The following is an 18344-nucleotide window of genomic DNA, read 5'->3' as shown; positions in this document are numbered from 1 at the left end:
CTTTCTTGTCTTATCAAATGACCAGAGCAAAGTAACTTGCCAGGATGACCGTCACATCAGCACCAATATTCAAGCTCGCCAGTTTCAATTCCACGGCCCAGTGTCTGTCAAATTACATCTTTCCTTTGAAGGAGGGTCTGTTTGTTTAGTAGAGTAATCAACATCTTTAAACTCTGCCTTCACATACGTCTGGCCTTTTTTTCCAGGCGCTAAATTTATTTGAGAAGTTTATTGCATCTTTATTCTAGACAGACAGACAAGATGAAGTCGTATCAAACGCACTTTCGAAGATAGGTATTTAAATACAGTGAAGTTGTAGGTATGCAAATCCAGCTGCTTTTGAAGTTTTACTGGGCCAGGGAGAAAACCGTCGCAACAAATATTTCTTGAGCACCTTCTATGCACTAGACATGGATGGGGTCAGGGCTTGGGCCACAGTGTAAAGAAATATATTACCCTCTGCCCTATTGTAAAAGTCAAGAGGAAATACACAGGAAAACTGAATGTGGGGCAGTTAGAGCCACGATAGACACAAGTGGGATGTGGGGAGAAGCTTCTGAGCTGTGGCCAGACCTTTCCTGAGCAAGTGTCTTAGCCTCTGAGGCATCAGTGTGAACCAGAGTGCCCAGTAGGAAAAGAAGGGGTGAGTCAGGAGGCGGGGCAGCACCCACAGATACCTGGAGGCCAGAGAGAAGATGGCAGAGAGGACGGTGGGTGCTTCAGGCTGGCTGGACAGAGTGTGCAGAGTGGCTGATGAGGGCGTAGGTTAACATGCCCATGGTGTGGAAAGACAAGGGACTGCAGCTCAGCCTGTGAGACGGCGTCCATAGGCCGGCGGTAACAACGTACAAATCAGAGAGACCGTGATGCGATCATGTCTGTGAGCCTTGCTGTAGCTGTTAATCCACGGGATTTGGATAAAAAAACCACAATTATGTTTGAGCAACTGTGAGACAGTGAATTATTAATAATTTATCCACTTGTCCAGAGCATAAATATATCAACTAATAATATTTTTTTAAAAAATACTGCAGTGAAAATAATAAAAGTGAATTTTCTGGGCTTTGTGATAGATACTCCATGCATGAACTGATTCATTATCACCCAAAAAATAAAATATGCTTTCATATTTCTATCTCCTTGTTGCTTTTTGCTTTGTAACTATGGTGATCACACAACTTTTCATCCAAACTGGGACAGTTTTGAGAGTGAAAGAGATATTACGAATAATTATACAAAGACAACAGGCATGCATATGAACCGTCCCAGGCAACCCAAATGTATGATTCTTCTTCACAATGTTTATTTCATTTTCAGAATGCCTAAGAGATTACCATCATTTAAAAATTGGGACAGTGTTTTGAAATGGAACATCCTTTCCTCTTTTAATCGGACTCATCTCAATCCTTTAATATTCTAAAGTTGGTGGACTACTCCGTTTTGTTTTCCTAATTTCACCTTTACATTTTTGTCAGCAACTCGAATAAATCCCTGGTTGAAACGAATGAAATAAAGATGGTAAATCTCTTAACCATGATGCTTCCCAGCTGTTAAATGTGCATATAGCTTTCTAAAGCAGAATTTTCAAAGTCTAGGAGAAAACACTTCATTTTATTTTATTTTTCCTTAGCTCCCGAAACAGAAATTGGGATCAAATCCAATAAAAACTTTTATGGCCAATGAAAAATGAAGCATTATTGAAATAAGAAAAAGGGAAGATGTTGAAAGACTCACTACAGAGAACTGCCAGATTGTAGCACTTCAACGGATCCCTATACAAAACCACAATATTCAGCTATTATTCAAGCAGGTGGCACATTATTATTCTTATAGATTGATACCTTTGCTTATTATCCCCTTGACTGCACACACAACACAGTAATTTGAATCTAATAATGTCTGTAAAAACTTCCATTAATAATACCAAGTGTTATTAAAACATAAAAAAATTATCTATGGCCTGTTCTAATTGATTTTTGTTTCTATAATTGATGGGCTGAGTTTCATCGTACCCGGGTACACCAGGACAACTAACTTTGATAATAAAGGAAAATAATTGATTTCAGGGTTGAAATGAGGCAGTTTGGTAACAGTGCTTTGTCAGCTTTCTTAGCTCCTACGGAGAACAGCACCACAGGGCTACACGGAGATCGACAGTGGACAATGGATACATATTTTTGAGTTTTATATAGTTCCGTGATAATTGAAATAGTCAGTGTAAGAAGATAAATCTCATGCATGGCCATTTTATACAAATGGTAAAAGGAGTCTGTCTTTGTTGAATGACTCCCAAACCCCTACTGAATAAAATCGAAGGAAAAAGCAATCTTACTTAAGGCTCTCCTCTTGGTCTGACCCTATCCCTTGTTTCCCCATTAACTGTTTGTAACCTGCTGTAACACGCCTCCTAGTTTTTACTTCTGCTTTTCCTGATGTTCAAACATCATGGCAAAAATCTTCTGACACAGCAACATGTAGCTTGGGGTAATCTCCAGAACATCTTCCCGGAATCCCCAGATTAATTTATTTGTCCCAATTCTGTACCTTTCCAGCACTTTTTAGTTGTCCTCCTGTTAGCAGTTGATGTGACATATTTGATTTATCAGCGTGTAGGGCTCTTTGCCCTTAGAGACCACAAGTTCTTCAAGGACAAGGGACGACCGAGTAATCTCAGGATCTGTTATGTATAACATGATTGGTGTTCACAAAATATGTCCTAACTTGAGCTAAAATTCAATGTATGTCTGCATGTTATTGTTTGCAGTTGTACCAATAGAGAGTTAAACGAGACCATCACTTCTAAGCAGCTGCATCTTGGTGAAGTGAAAAGGGTATGGCCCTCACTTAGATAAACCTAAGTTTGAATCTCAGTTCTGCTGCTTCTCAGGGAGGTAACTCTGAGCCAGTCCCTTACCCTGTCTGAGCTTTACTTTCCACATTTGTTATCAATGAGCTTACTACCAAGATTATGGTTCTAATTCAATGAAAAATGTACTTAAATAACTTGGATGTGCTCAGTAAGCTTCCTTATCTTACTTCCTCTTCCTTTAATACTTTTAAATTAAAAAGAAAATACCCTCTGGCTGTACTTCTATAGCTATTATTCTATCTGTGTGGCTATGAGAAAGTCATATGATACATACCAGACTTACTTGATGCCCTTGCTCGGGCCTGTTCTTTTACCTGCTCCCACCCTCGTCTCTACTCCGTAAATTGCCATTATTCCTTCACTGTCCAGCTCAAATCTTACCTGCCCAGCAGAGTCTATCAGAATTAATTGACAGATCATCCTGGTTTCCACAGTATCTCTTAAATTATTTTATTACAACATAGTAGATATTATTTAACTGTAATTGTAATACCAAATAGACTCCCCTAGCTTTGATAATTTTTCCAGCCTGCATCATTTTTCAAAATAAAGAAAATAATGAGGCATATATTGAAAGAATTTCTGGACAGGTAAGATCTTTTCTTTTTATGTTAGAAAGACAAACAATATTTTAAAACATAATATGATATTAAAATAAAAAATATATAAATTAATGCACATTTAAAATATATTCAGGACCAGTTTTTGTGATCAAGAATTGATTCCTTTTAGCAAGAAAAAAAATAAATGTTAGAAAATGTAACAAAGTTATATTATGTAGCATTATATAGATTTGGCCAGGGTATTTATTACACATAAAATACTCAGTATTTGAATTACATCATAACATAAACAGTTGTCTTAAAGAAAGGCAACATAATGTATTAAAACAGCACACTTCACTTTTTTAAACATTGTTGTCAGATTAATTTTAATTTTTATAACATAAAAGTGCCTACAATAGCCACTACAGGTTTCTTTGATTAGCAGTTTATAAACACAAAGAAATAAGGAATTAGTTTAATTTACCTTAATAACCAAATCAAATTTCTGGTGAAAGTCTCTGTTTACTGGCTCCAGGAGACTAAGTTCTGCAGTCTTAGGATGCATATGGAAAAATCGCGGGTAATCCTCAGGAGTCCCTGAAAGACATTGAGATTTCAGTACATAACTGAGAACAATTCATAATATGTGTGTGTGCTGTAACTATTTCCCTTCATTAACTGAGGAACAGAATCACAATTTCATTAGTAAATTAACTTTCAAAATTATGCAGTCTAGGGAAAGGACACACAAATGTGGTATACAATTAATTAGCTTATGAGTAAGAAGATGGAAAGTATTTCTTATTTGGATGATTTTCCAAATATCTTTTATTAGGAGAGCTCTTTAATTAATTTGAAACTTCATCACATGAAAAGAGATATTAAGTGCAAGGAGAGCAAATTTTGAAATATAAAATTGTGTTTTAATGGTGCATAAATCTTAATTATAGCCTGCATGGTCTTTCACCGTATCTTGTAATAAACAAAGACAAATAATTTGTACCAAATATCAAGCTGCTTGAAAATTAAAATGAGCATATTCTGTTCCAGCTGGGCAAATATTTTTCTTAAGGCAAGAATCTAGCTAATTATATCAATCATATTAAATAAAAATATATTGATGATACTCTTAAGCCTAGAGAGGATATTTCTTAAGTACAGGCATTTTAGTGAGTTGAAATACATTTCTTCCTGTAGAAGTTTCCTTCAATTGCATTATCTTCCTTCGTATGATGTGCCATTCTTTTTCTCAAAGTGAAGAATAATTAGAAGTCAAATTGTATAACTACAGAGTATATGTATGCATTTGGCACAATAGCCATAAGAATGAAATAACTATTGTTTCCAATTATTAAAGCCTACTGTGTACTAAATGCTTTATGCAGATAATCATCAATAAGTCTATAAATCATTCCCATTTTACAGCGAAGGACTTGGCAACTTCGGGATAGTCAATAATTCGTCCAAGACCGAAGAGACAATGTAAAACAGAGCTTGCATTCAAATTCAGGTTGTCAGAGCCAGACATATCCAAAAATGGATTAATTTCTATTCTTCCTTTGCTTCAACACTGAGACAAGAAGAGAAAATATCCTGTGGTACTATGTGAGGGGAAATAAAAAAGTTTGCCAGTAAAATAGACCCGAAAATCCAGAAATAGTCAAAATTGCACATGACAATTTAGCATATGATAAAGTAGTAATCTCAAAACGGTAGGGGAAAATGGATTTTTGAATACTAGCATTTGTCAAATAGAACAGCCATACAGAAAATGATCAAATTGCATCCATTTTTTATACTAGAGTAAACCCCAGATGGAGAGTATATTCATATATAATAAACAATGAAACAATATAAGTGCTGGTAATACATGAAAACATGGATGAATTCTACTATAATGTGAGAGTGGGCATATCTCTCCTAACTATGGCTCAAAATCAAGAAGCAATAAGGGAATAGAGAGATAAATTTGATGACATTACAAAATAGCTTGGCAAGACACAATAAACAAAGTAAAACTACAAGTGACAAACTAGGGAAAATATTTGCAATTAACAACAGACACAAAATGTTCATATCCCCAACATATGTAGATTTACAAATTAGGAAAGAAAAAGACCAGCAATACATTAAAAAAGATTGGGCTAGAGGATAAAAAGCATTCATAGAAAGAGAAAGAAACGACTCTTGACCATGTACAAAGATGCTCACCTTAATACCCAAGAAGAAAAATACAAATTAAATTTGAGATTAAACTGAGATTCCACTTCCTTTTTTTTTTTTTTTTTTTTTACACTTCATTTTAATTTCCTTTTATTTTTTATTTGGAAATGCATTTTTTTCAAAATTAAGAAACACAAGATATATTTTTTCTCCTCCTCCTTAAATACAGTCATGAACACATAATAAATACATGCTATAAAGAGTACATTTCAATACAGAGAAATAGCCATTTTATATTTCTTATGAAAAAGAAAGGGAATTCTAAAATTAAAAAAGAAAATCTTGCCTGGCAACCTAAATCCAGATGGCTAGAAGTACATCTTTGGTCTAAATACACTGCCTGAATTGAGGATCATTATGTGCTTCCTGTACCATTGTTCCCTTGAATTCTACAGTCCAAATTGGACTGTAGAATGATAGATGCTTTTCTTTCACATTAGAACTTATATTCCCCTTTGGGATCTTTGTACTTTATACCTGAAACTATTGCTCTTGTTCAGGCAAGAAGACTTTGTGACCAGGTGTTTTCCCAACCTCCATTTCTGTTTCCTAATGGGCTTGTCTTTCTGTCTATCTCCTCATGACCCCATCTCTCAGCTATCTGTTTCTGCTCAGATGCTCCATACCTGTCCTCAAGTCTGCTCTGGGGATTTCCAACAGATACTGGCTAATTTACAAAAGGATGTAGTTCTGAGGGCACCTAGGTGGCTCAACTGGTTAAGCATCCAACTCTTGATCTCAACTCAGGTCTCAATTTCAGGGTCATGAGTTCAAGCCCTGTGTTGGGCTCTATGCTGGATGTGGAGCCTACTTAAAAAAAAAAAAAATGATGCAGTTCTGAAACTTAAGAGAACTCTGGTAGTGACAATGACTATATTTTCCCCATGTATTATTCTGATTTTAGTTATGAAAATATTGACCAACCATATTTTAATCATGTTCATTTCATTCAAGGCTGAGATTCCACTTCCTATTTGTTAGATTAGCAATGGTCCAAAGTGGACACCATATTCTATTGGTGAGCCTGTGAGAAAACATGCACTTTCAGACATTTCTGGTATTATTAAAAGAGTGTTATAAAACCTACGATAGAAAATTTGGCATAGTCCATGAAAATGATGTGAGTATTGGGGAATTCTGAGAAGATGGCAAAGTAGGAAGCATTAGGAATCTCTAATTTCATGTAGACAACAATTGGCAAAATCTGTCTGATGTAACTATTTTAGAACTCTGGAGTCTATTATAGTCTTCCAAATTCCAGAGTGAGGCTTGGACAGTAAAATATGATTAATTTCTATCAATTGCTGCCCTTAGCACAGTAGCGGCTACCCATCCCCCACCCCTTCGCCACTTGGCAGGGAGCTGGGCCCATGTTCCTAGAGACGCTTATGCACTGTTGCTGGGAGCAAGGCTGGGAAAAAACGACCGTGTCCTTCAAATAACAGAAATCTGTGCTCTCACAGGCGATTTCTGTTTCTCATCACAAAGGTGCAGGCGACTATCATTGTCATACACACACACACACACACACACACACACACCCATTGTTCCCATTGTTGTAAGCCCCTCCACTTAGGCTGAATTAATTTCCAGGAGATTTGAAAGGCCAGCAACCTTTTTTTACCCCTTTTGTTTTTCTCTTTTTTCCCCTGTAGAAGCCAGGCATTAAAGAGTAGGACATCCAAAAGCAACTATACATGAGGGGAAATTAGAAAGTCACCATGCATACCCAAGGGAAGGCATAGGCTCAGAAATTATTTCAGAAGATTTTAAGTATTTACACTTCCGACTAGTCCTCAGCACAGAGACAGACTACAACTGTTAAAAATAATCAACAAAAATGGAAACAAAAACCAGTAAACCCTGGGAAAGTGAAAAATTCTGATTTCCAGAATTACCACATTATTAGATTCAAATGTCCAATTTTCAACAACACAGAGCCTACATAAAAACAGAAAGGTATGGTTCAGAGGGGAAAAAAAGACCAAATCAATACAAATTACCCCTGAAAAACACCTGATTGATGACCTACTAGACAAAGATGTTAAAACAACAATATTAAAGATGCTCATGGAACTAAAAATAGGTATAGAGAAAGTCAAGAAACTGATGCATGACCAAAATGGAAATACCAATAAAGAGACAGAAAACCTAAAAATAAACTATAAGTAATTCTGGAGCTGAAAAGGACAATACTGAAGTGAAAAGTTTACTAGAGAGTTTCAAAAACAGATTAAGCAGGCAGAAGAAGGAATCAATAAACTGAAGATAGGGCAATGGAAATTATTGTGCGTGAGTAATGGAAAAAAAAAAAGATTAAACAATAGAGAACAGTGCCTAATTGACCTGTAGGGTACTATTAAGACTAATACACACATTGTGGAAGTCTCAAAAGGAGAAAAGAGAGAGAAGGGGGCAGAGAGAATGTTTTAAAAATATAATGTCTGGAAATTGTCAAAGTTTGATGAGAGATAGAGATATAGGTCCAAAAAGCTCAATAAAATACATATAAGATGAGTTTGAAGACACACCAAGACACTTCATAATCTAACTCAAAAGACAAAGACAAGGCGAGAATCTGGAAAGTAGCTAGAGAGAAGTGACTCATCGAATATGAAGAATGTTCAATAAAATTATCAGCCTTTTTGCTATTAGGAACCTTGGAGGCCAGAAGAGAGTGGCCCTATATATTCAAAGTGCTAAAGGACAGCAAAATGTCAAAAAAGAATTCTATATCTGGCAAAACTGTCCTGCTAAAGTGGCAGAGAAATTAAGACATTCCCAGATGAATGCTGAGGGAGTTCATTACCACTAGATCAGCACTGCAAGAAATGTCAAGGGAGTCTGTGGGTTACAATGTGAGGACAGTAGGTGATAACTTGAAGCAGTAGGTAGAAGTAAAGATCTCAGGAAAGGTAACTACTTGGGCACTTATAAAAGCTAGTATTATAGGGGCGCCTGGGTGGCACAGCGGTTGGGCGTCTGCCTTCAGCTCAGGGCGTGGTCCCGGCGTTATGGGATCGAGCCCCACATCGGGCTCTTCTGCTATGAGCCTGCTTCTTTCTCTCCCACTCCCCCTGCTTGTGTTCCCTCTCTCGCTGGCTGTCTCTATCTCTGTCGAATAAATAAATAAAATCTTAAAAAAAAAAAAAAGCTAGTATTATAGTAACAATGGTCTGTAAGTCCACTTTGTGATTTCTACATAATGTAAGAGATTAAGAAATTTAAAAGAATTATTAATTTATGTTCTCAGGCACATAAGGTATAAACATGTAATTCTGTTACATGAACAACCTAAAAGGGTGAGGACTGAGTTGGAAAAGAACAGAGTTTTGTATGTTATTAAAGTTAAACTGGCATAAATTCAAGTTAGAGTGCTATGACTTTAGGATTCAAATATAATTCCCATGATGAAGACAAAGGAAAGAGTTATAGCATATACACAAAAGGAAATAAGAAAGGAATTTAAATTCTACAAAAATCAACAAAACACCAAAGAAGATAGTATGGAAGGAAATGAGGGATGAGAAAGCTGTAAGATATATGGAAAACAAATAGCTAGATGACAGAAGTCCCTCCTTATCAGTAATGACTTTAAATGTAAATTAATTAAACTCTCCACTTAAAGACAGACAAATGGATTAAAAAAACCCACAATCCAACTATATGCTGTCTACAAGAGACTCACTTTAGATTCCAAGACACAAATAAATTGATAGTGAAAGGCTGACACATGCTATACTTTGAGGACAATATGATAAATGAAATAAGCTAGTCATAAAAAAGACAAATACTGCATTATTTTACTTATATAAAGTACTTAGTCACAATCACAGAGACAGTAGGGAGAATTGTGTATTTTAGGGGTTATGGAGAAGAAGAGAAAATGGAATTATTCCTTGATGGGTATAGAATTTCGGTTTTATAAAATGAAAAAAGTTCTAGATACAACTTTATGAATGAATTTAATATCACTAAACTGTATACTTAGAAATGGTTAAGATGGTAAACTGTATGTTATGTGTATTTTACTACAATAAAAAAATTGAAGAAAATCATATTAGCATTTATTTTTGACCCGGAAATCCCACTTCAAGGAATTTTTTGCATTTTAATAATAAAAGATAAGTAATCACTTAAATATACTTCAATAGTGGTCTGGTTGATTAAATGTTGGTACATCCTCAAGTGAATAATAATTGAAATGAAAAAATGAAAGATGAGTATCTTTACCCATTATTGTATTACTGTAGAGTTATCTTTAGTTCTATTAAGAAACAACTTAACTTAATAGAAGAAAAGTACATATAGTATTACTAACTTTTAAGAAAGAGTACACACACATATAAATAAAAGGAAATATATATAGATATGCATATACATGAATATTAATAAAACAATAAACTATAACATTAAAAAAGTGTTACTTATGAGAGAGAGATAGAATGTGTTCAGGGAATAGGCAATCAAGCTAGATTAAATTAACTATACCACTTTTTAAAAATTTTAGAGTCATATAAATTTTATATCTCATTATAAGACATTGAATATAAGGGCAGCTCAAAAAATAAGAGTAAAATAAAATAAAATAATCTAAATGTTTATTTAGTTGGTGACAAAAACACAAACAGAAAATGACTATCCCAGATAACTTTAAAAGACAGTACAGTGAGTTCACATTCACAGTGTGCATAGCTCTAGAATAATAGAAATTACAAAAGAAACCCCCAAAAATAAAAACCCTGTCTATGATAATAATATTGTGCATGATAGTGTTGTTATTCTAAGATGGCTATAGAAGTATTTTGCCAGAAATGAAATGAATAAGTATGTGGTGTCTTAATTCTATCATTCTCAGTGTTAGAAACAATTCTTATCATAGAAAACTGGATTGCCATAGAAACTTAAGGAAATTTATGACTATTCTCCAAGTTTGATATTGCGGATATGTAGGAATTTATGATCAGTCTCAGTCAAATGTTACTGATGAATAAAGCTATAACTCCCTTTGGTAGAGCAAAAGCAATTATGATATACAACTTACCTCCAGATGATTTTCAATGAAAACCTTCAAGTGACCCCTGAATGTTAAGTACTTTGCAAAAGCCAGGCTATTACTGAAGTATAAAAATGTTTTCCAAGAACAGAAGTGCATGTCTAAGTTCAAGGACCCTATAGATTCACTTAATTTTCTCATTTAGAAAATGTGATATTCATTCCATTTAGCAAAGGTATACTTAATTCATCTGAAAAGTTGCTTCTTGGTTCCAGTTCAAGATGGTGACATAGGAAGACCCTGAACTCACCTCTTCCATGGAACACACTAAATTAAACCTATTGGTAGAACAGGTGCTCCTGAAGAAGAACTGAGGGCTGACTGAAAAGCTACTGAACAGCTGAAGAGATGAGCAGCAAGAGAACAGCAAAGAGATGGAGACACGGCAAGGAAGGGAATCCCCCCCCCCTCATGCTGGGAACCTCAATGGGGAGGGACAGTACTGAGGGACCAGGAACAGAACCCTCTGTCCATGGGCACACAAACAGAGTAATGGTTTAAAAGAGCAACTAGCAATATAGAAGGGACAACACTAGAACTCCTCGAAGCACCAGGGGAGCTAGTGAATGCTCTCTAGGTCAGAGGGGCTGGAGAATGACATGGTTCACTTTCTCATCCCAACTTAAAAGCCTAGACCAGAGCAGGGTCCAAATACCAGGTGTATCCAGTCATCTCAGTGAGCTTGTGACTTCAGTGAGCCCAGTATCCACAGGCCCACAACAGTTCTGGGCACAGGACTAGGGCACAGGAACAAAAGCATCACTTTAAGAGTGTCAGGGAACTGAGGGAACATTCTCTCCCTCCCAACAATAAAAGTCCAGACTGAAGTAGGGTCCAGCTCAACAGTGAACTGGCAACCTCAGGGAACCCAGGGTCCAGAAACCCACACCAGTCACCATGTAGGGCTGAGCACAGAAAAAAAGTTGTGGCTTTGTGTTTGCACTTTAAAAAATATTTATTATATTGTTATTACTTTTTTTAGTTTTTAAAAATTTGTCTTGTATGGTTTTATGTTTATTTTTTGTTTGCTTTTTTCTTTTCTCTTTTTTCTTTCCTTTTTCTCATTTTTTCTTTCTTCTTTTCTCCATTTATTATTTTCCTTTTTCCTTTATTATTATTTTCCCCTTTATTCTTTCTAGAAAAAGCCATGGTTTAAAAGAATAACTATCATTTACAGCTATAACTCCAACCAACCAGCAAAACTCACCAAGCATTCACAGATTACAAAAGGAACATGTACATAGGACCATTTTTTCAACTTTAGGACAAGTAGTCGTTTTGCCCAATCCATAGAAGCACAAACAGAAAGTCAAACAAAATGGGAAGACAGAATAACATGCTTCAAAAGAAAGAACAAGAGGGGCGCCTGGGTGGCTCAGTCATTAAGCGTCTGCCTTCGGCTCAGGACGTGATCCCGGCATTATGGGATCGAGCCCCACATCAGGCTCCTCTGCTGGAAGCCTGCTTCTTCCTCTCCCACTCCCCCCTGCTTGTGTTCCCTCTCTCACTGGCTGTCTCTCTCTGTCGAATAAATAAATAAAAATCTTAAAAAAAAAAAAAAAGAACAAGAAGAAAACCTAAAAAACAAAACAAAACAAAAAAATGCTAAATGAAACAGAGATAAACAATATGCCTGATAGAGAATTTAAATTAATGATCATAAAGATACTGGGTTGCAGAAAAGAATGGAAGAACTCAGTGAGACCTTCAATAAAGAGATAGATAATATTAAAAAGAACCAATCAGAGCTGAAGAATACAACATGCAAAATTAAAAAATAAATAAAATAAAATAAAATATGGAATCAACAGTAGATGAGAGGATGCAGAAAAAAGTATCAGCCATCTGGAAGATAGGGTAATGGAAAGCACATAAGAAAAACAGCAAAAAGAGAAAAGAATTTTTAAAAATGAGGCTAGATTAAGAGATCTCTTGGACATTGAGTGAACAAACATTCACATTATAGGAGACTCAGAAAAAGAAGAGAGAGAGAAAGGTGTAAAAACTTCATTTGAATAATAACCAAAAACTTCCCTAACCTAGGAAGGGGAAATAGACATTAAAGTGCAAGAAACACAGAGAGTTCCAAACAAGAGAAACCCAAGGAGGTCCACATCATAGCACATAAAAATCAAAATGTCAAAGGTAGGAAATAAAGAGAGAATCTTAAAAACAGTGAGAGAGAAACATAAAAGTTAACCAGAAAAGAGTGGCATGACATATTCAAAATGCTGAAAGAAAAAAAACCCTACAACCAAGAATACTTTCCCAGAAAGGTTGTCATTCAGATTTGAAAGGGAGATAAAGAGTTTCCCAGACAAATAAAATATAAAGGAGTTTATCACCACCAAACAAGCCTAATACAAAATGTTAAGGCTACTTCTTTAAGTGGAAAAGAAGTAGCCATGATTAGATATAAGAAAAATATTAATAAAAAGATGTAAAATATGAAAAAATATATATATATATGAACTGTGGAGAAGGGAATAAAAAAAGGGGAGTAAAGAAAGAAGATTTCTTCTTTTTCAGTTATTTTTCTTTCTTTCCTTTTCAGAATGTGTTTGAGCTTAAATGACCACTAAATTAATATGGACTGCTATTTATTTAAGATGTTATATATGAACCTTATGAAAACCACAAACCTATAAAAAATAATGAGAAAGATGGCCAAAGAAACACTAAAGATACTCATTGATCACACACACACACACAAAAAGAGCAAGAGAAGAATAAAGGAACAAAGAACTACGAAAAACCCAAAAAGCAAATTTTAAAAATGTCAATAAGCACATACCTATCAATAATTACTCTAAATATAAATGGCCTAAGTACAACACTGGAACACCTAAATACATAAAGCAGATATTAATGGACATTAAGAGAGAAACTGATGGTAATACAATAATTTGGAAACACTAACACCCCACTAGCATCAATGGATAGATCATCCAGATGGAAAATCAACAAGGAAATAATGTTTTTGAATAACACATTGAACCAGAGTGACATAACAAATATAAACAAGATTCCCTCCACAAACAAGAGAATACACATTCTTTTCAAGTGCACATGGAACATTATCCAGAATAGATCACATATTAGGCCATAAAACAAACCTCAAATTTAAGAAGCTTGAAATCATACCATGCATCTTTCCTGACCACAATGTTATGAAACTAGTAATAAATCATAAGAAAATAATTGGAAAAAAAAAACAGGAACATGTGGAAATTAAACAACATGATGATAAACTACCAATGGGCAATGAAGCAGTCAAAGAAGAAATAAAAAAATACATGGGAGCAAATGAAAACAAGGACTCAGTGGTCCCAAATCTCTGGAACACAGTGAACACAGTTGTAGGAGGGAAGTATTTGGCAACATAGGCCTACCTCAAGAAACAAGAAAAAAACTGAAATAAACAATCTAACCTTACACTTGAACTAGAAAAAGAACAAACAAAGCCTAAAGTGAGTAGAAGACAGTAAATAGTAAAGATCAGAGCAGCAGTAAATGAGTAGAAGCTAAAAAAGAAAGAAAGAAAGAAAGAAAGAAAGAAAGAAAGAAAGAAAGAGAGAAAGAGAAAGAAAGAAAGAAAGAAAGAAAGAAAGAAAGAAAGAAAGAAAGAAAGAAAGAAAAAGAAGAAAGAATCAATGAACTAGGAGCTGGTTCTTTGAAAAGAATAACAGAATTGACAAACCTTTAGCTAGACTCATCAATAAATTAAGAGAAAGGACCCAAATAAATACAATCAAATGAGAGAGTAGAAGTAATAATTGACACCACAGGAATACAAAGGATTAGGGGCACCTGGGTGGTACAGTTGGTTAAGGGTCTGACTCTTGGTTTTGGCTCAGGTCGTGATCTCAGGATCATGAGATTGAGCCCCATGCTGGGCTCCATGCTCAGCATGGAGTCTGCTTAAGACTTTCTCTCCGTCCCTCCACCCCCCCCCACCATAAATGAATGAATGAATAAATGAATAAATAAACCAACCAAACAACCTTAAAAAAAGGAAATTCAAAGGATTATGAGAGAATACTATGGAAAATTACATGCCAACAAACTGGACCACCTAGAAAAATGGATAAATGCCTATAACTATACAATCTTCCAAAACTGAAACCGGGAGAAATAGAAAATCTGATAGACTGATTACAAGTAATGAAATTGAATTAGTAATCAAAAAACAACCCAAAAATAAAAATCCAGGACCAGATAGATTCACAAATCAATTCTACCAGACATTTAAACAAGAGTTAATACCTATTCTTCTCAAACTATTCCAAAAACAGTAGAGGAAGGAAAGCTTCCAAATACATTCTATGAGGCCAGCATTACCCTGATACCAAAAGACACCACAAAAACAAAACAAAACAAAACAAAACAAAAAACTGCAGGCCAATATCTCTGATGAATATAGATACAAAAATCCTCAAGAAAATATTAGCAAATTGCATACAACAATACATTGAAAAGATCATTCACCACAACTTGGTGGGATTTATTCCTGGGTTGCAAAGATGGTTCAATATTCACAAATCAATCGACATCATACAACTCATCAACAAAGTGAAGGATAAAAATCATATGATCATTTCAATTCATGCAGAAAAAACATTTGATAATATTTAATATCCATCCATGTTAAAAATTATCAACAAAATGGAGTTAGAGGGAAAATAACTCAACATAATAAAGGCCATATAAGAAAAACACAGCTAACGTCATACTCAATGGTAAAAAACTGAGAGCTTTTCCTCTAAGGTCAGGAGCAAGACCAGGATGTCCACTTTAACCACTTTTATTCAATATAGTACTGGGAGTCTTAGTCACAGCAATCAGACAAGGCATCATATTGATAAAGAAGTCAAACTGTCACTATTTGCAGATGGTATGATACTATACATAGGAAACCCTAAAGGCTCCACCAAAAAACTACTAGAAATAATAATTGAATTCAGTAAAGTGGCTGGCAAGATACAAAAATAATAATAAATCAGTACTGTTTCTATACACTAACAACAACGTTGCAGAAAGAGAGATTAAAAAAAAAACAAAATTTACAATAACATCAAAAATAATAAAATACCTAGGAATACCCTTAACCAAAGAGGTGAGAGATCTGTACTCTGAAAACTATAAAATACTGATGAAAGAATCTGAAAAGGACACAAATGGAAGGGGATTACATGCTTGTGGATTGGAAGAATTAATATTGTCAAAATGCCCATGTCACCTAAAGCAATCTACAGATTCAATACAATCCACATCAAAGCATCAACAACATTTTTCACAAAACTTCTATGGGATCACAGGAGACCTTGAATTCTCAAACCAACCCTAAGAAAGAACAAAGGGGGAGGTATCACAATTACAGATTTCAAGATATACCACAAAGCTATAGTAATCAAAACAGTATGGTACTGGGACAAAAATAGACACATAGATCAACAGAACAGAACAGAGAGCCCAGAAATAAACCTACAATTTATATGGTCCATTAATCTCCAACAAAGGAGCCAACAATAAGCAATGGGGAAGAGACTGTCTTTTCAATAAATGGTGCTGGGAAAACTGGACAGCTACATGTAAAAGAATGAAACTAGACTAGTTTCTAATACATAACACAAAAAATAAATTCAAAATGGATTAAAGACCTACACTTGAGATCTAAAATCATAAAATTCTTAAAGAGAACACAGGCAATAATTTCTCTGGTATTAGCCATTGCAACACTTTTCTAGGTATGTTGCCTAAGGTCAGGAAAACAAAAGCAAAAATAAACTGTTGGGACTAAATCAAAATAAAAAGTTTCTATACAGCAAAGTAAATAATCAACCAAACCAAACTAATGGCATCCTACTGAATGGGAGAAGATATTTACAAATGACATATCTGATAAAGGGTTAGTATCCAAAATATATAAAGAACTTATAAAACTCAATCCATTTCTAAAGCTCTGAGTTTTCTCCATTTAGTTCTGTACTGATTTTAAACTTGGGGTTAATTGTATTAAAATTCCATCCCCTTGATTGTAAATTCACCTATAACTAAAATTTTATCAATAATTTCAATCATGTTTTCATCTATGTCTTAACAGCACATTTCTTTTTGTAACACATTATTCCTAGGTTCGATGGTAGGATATTGCCTCTAATTTCTTGTGGTCTTCCACTGTTAGTTTTAAATGTATCACTTTTTATTCCTTCTAACTGTCCCACTTTCTTTGTGCATCTTTGATCATTCTAATTGAAAACATTAAACTCCCTTTGTCCCACTTCCACATCTTCCAAATCTCCTCAGTTCTAAATTCATTCTCTTTATAATCTCCTTTTTAAGCTATTTCTGATGAATAATAAATTCTATTTTCTGTTCCAAAATATTGCCAAAAACTCTGTAATCCACCCCCCCCGAAAAGTGAAATCTCAAATTCTCTTATACTTGTCCCTCAAGAAAACCAAAACTACTCTATTAGTAGCCAATTTCTCAATTTAGGGAAATACTACAAAATTGCCTGGGTTATTTTCCAGATGCATTTTTATGGCAGTGCTTCTAAGAATATAGTTCCTTGTCTACTTGCACGAGAAAGATCAGGATCCTATCCTATCTTCTGAATCAGAATATCTGAAAAGCAAGGTGAAAAATGTGTACCTCGGAAAATCTCTAAAGTTTGAGAACCACCAAGTTATGGCATACAAAATGCCCATACCTATTGTTTCACCATAAAAACAAATATAAAAATCAGGAACTGAATTTTTGCTGATAGAACCACCATTTGTCTGACCATGCAGATTTAAATCCCTAAGTTCCTCTCTTATGATTCCCCATGCGTTGCCCATGTGACTCTTTCCTGGCTGTGTCACTGCCTTTCTCCCATCCCGTGTCGTGTGTGTTTCTTCTGTAGTCCTATTCTGATTCCCCATCTAAAGCCTTGTGCTCTCCTGCTTGTACCACTCTGATAGCCTCCTAAGTCTTCTGACAGTCCATCCATTTATAAGTAAGGTAAACATGCAAAAAAGCCACTTTAATCTCCCAATTATGTAGACAGAATTTTACCTATTTACTGCAGTGATCCCCAAAGTGTGATTTATTTACTGGTGTAATATACATTATTAAGGAGGGCACATATTGCATGGTGCACTGGGTGTTATAGGCAAATAATGAATCATGGAACACTACATCAAAAACTAAGGATATACTGTATGGTGACTAACATAACATAATAAAAATTATTTAAAAAATAGGCATACACTTAAATGCACAGATAGACTTCCATGTTTTTGGAGAATTGTATAGATCCGTGTAACCAACAACCCATATTAAAACTTTAATTTTGCGGGGTGCCTGAGTGGCACAGCGGTTAAGCATCTGCCTTCTGCTCAGGGCGTGATCCTGGCGTTATGGGATCGAGGCCTACATCAGGCTCCTCCGCTATGAGCCTGCTTCTTCCTCTCCCACTCCCCCTGCTTGTGTTCCCTCTCTCGCTGGCTGTCTCTATCTCTGTCAAATAAATAAATGAAATCTTAAAAAAAAAAAAAAAACCTGTTTTAAAAAAAACTTTAATTTTGCATTAGTTTTGTCCAAAAATAATATAAAAATATGCCTAACAAATATTTAATATTCAAGGTGACTCTGGCTGCTCTTGGCA

The 18344-nt window shown here is 35.1% G+C and overlaps 1 protein-coding gene across 15 annotated transcripts in view; it reads right to left on the bottom strand.

The window, feature by feature from the left end:
- The window catches only part of PCDH15 (protocadherin related 15), a 768547-nt gene that overhangs the window by 352068 nt on the left and 398135 nt on the right, over window positions 1-18344 (bottom strand). For all 15 annotated transcript variants that reach the window (XM_040624601.1, XM_040624600.1, XM_040624598.1 and 12 more), the window contains one exon: window positions 3899-4011. In XM_040624601.1, coding sequence (XP_040480535.1) covers window positions 3899-4011 — 113 coding nt within the window. The remainder of the gene's footprint in view (window positions 1-3898; window positions 4012-18344) is intronic.

The sequence above is a fragment of the Ursus maritimus genome, unplaced genomic scaffold (assembly GCF_017311325.1).
Source record: "Ursus maritimus isolate PB19 unplaced genomic scaffold, ASM1731132v1 scaffold_7, whole genome shotgun sequence".
NCBI classification, from domain to species: Eukaryota; Metazoa; Chordata; class Mammalia; order Carnivora; family Ursidae; genus Ursus; species Ursus maritimus.
This window is presented reverse-complemented; position numbering and strand designations above follow the sequence as displayed.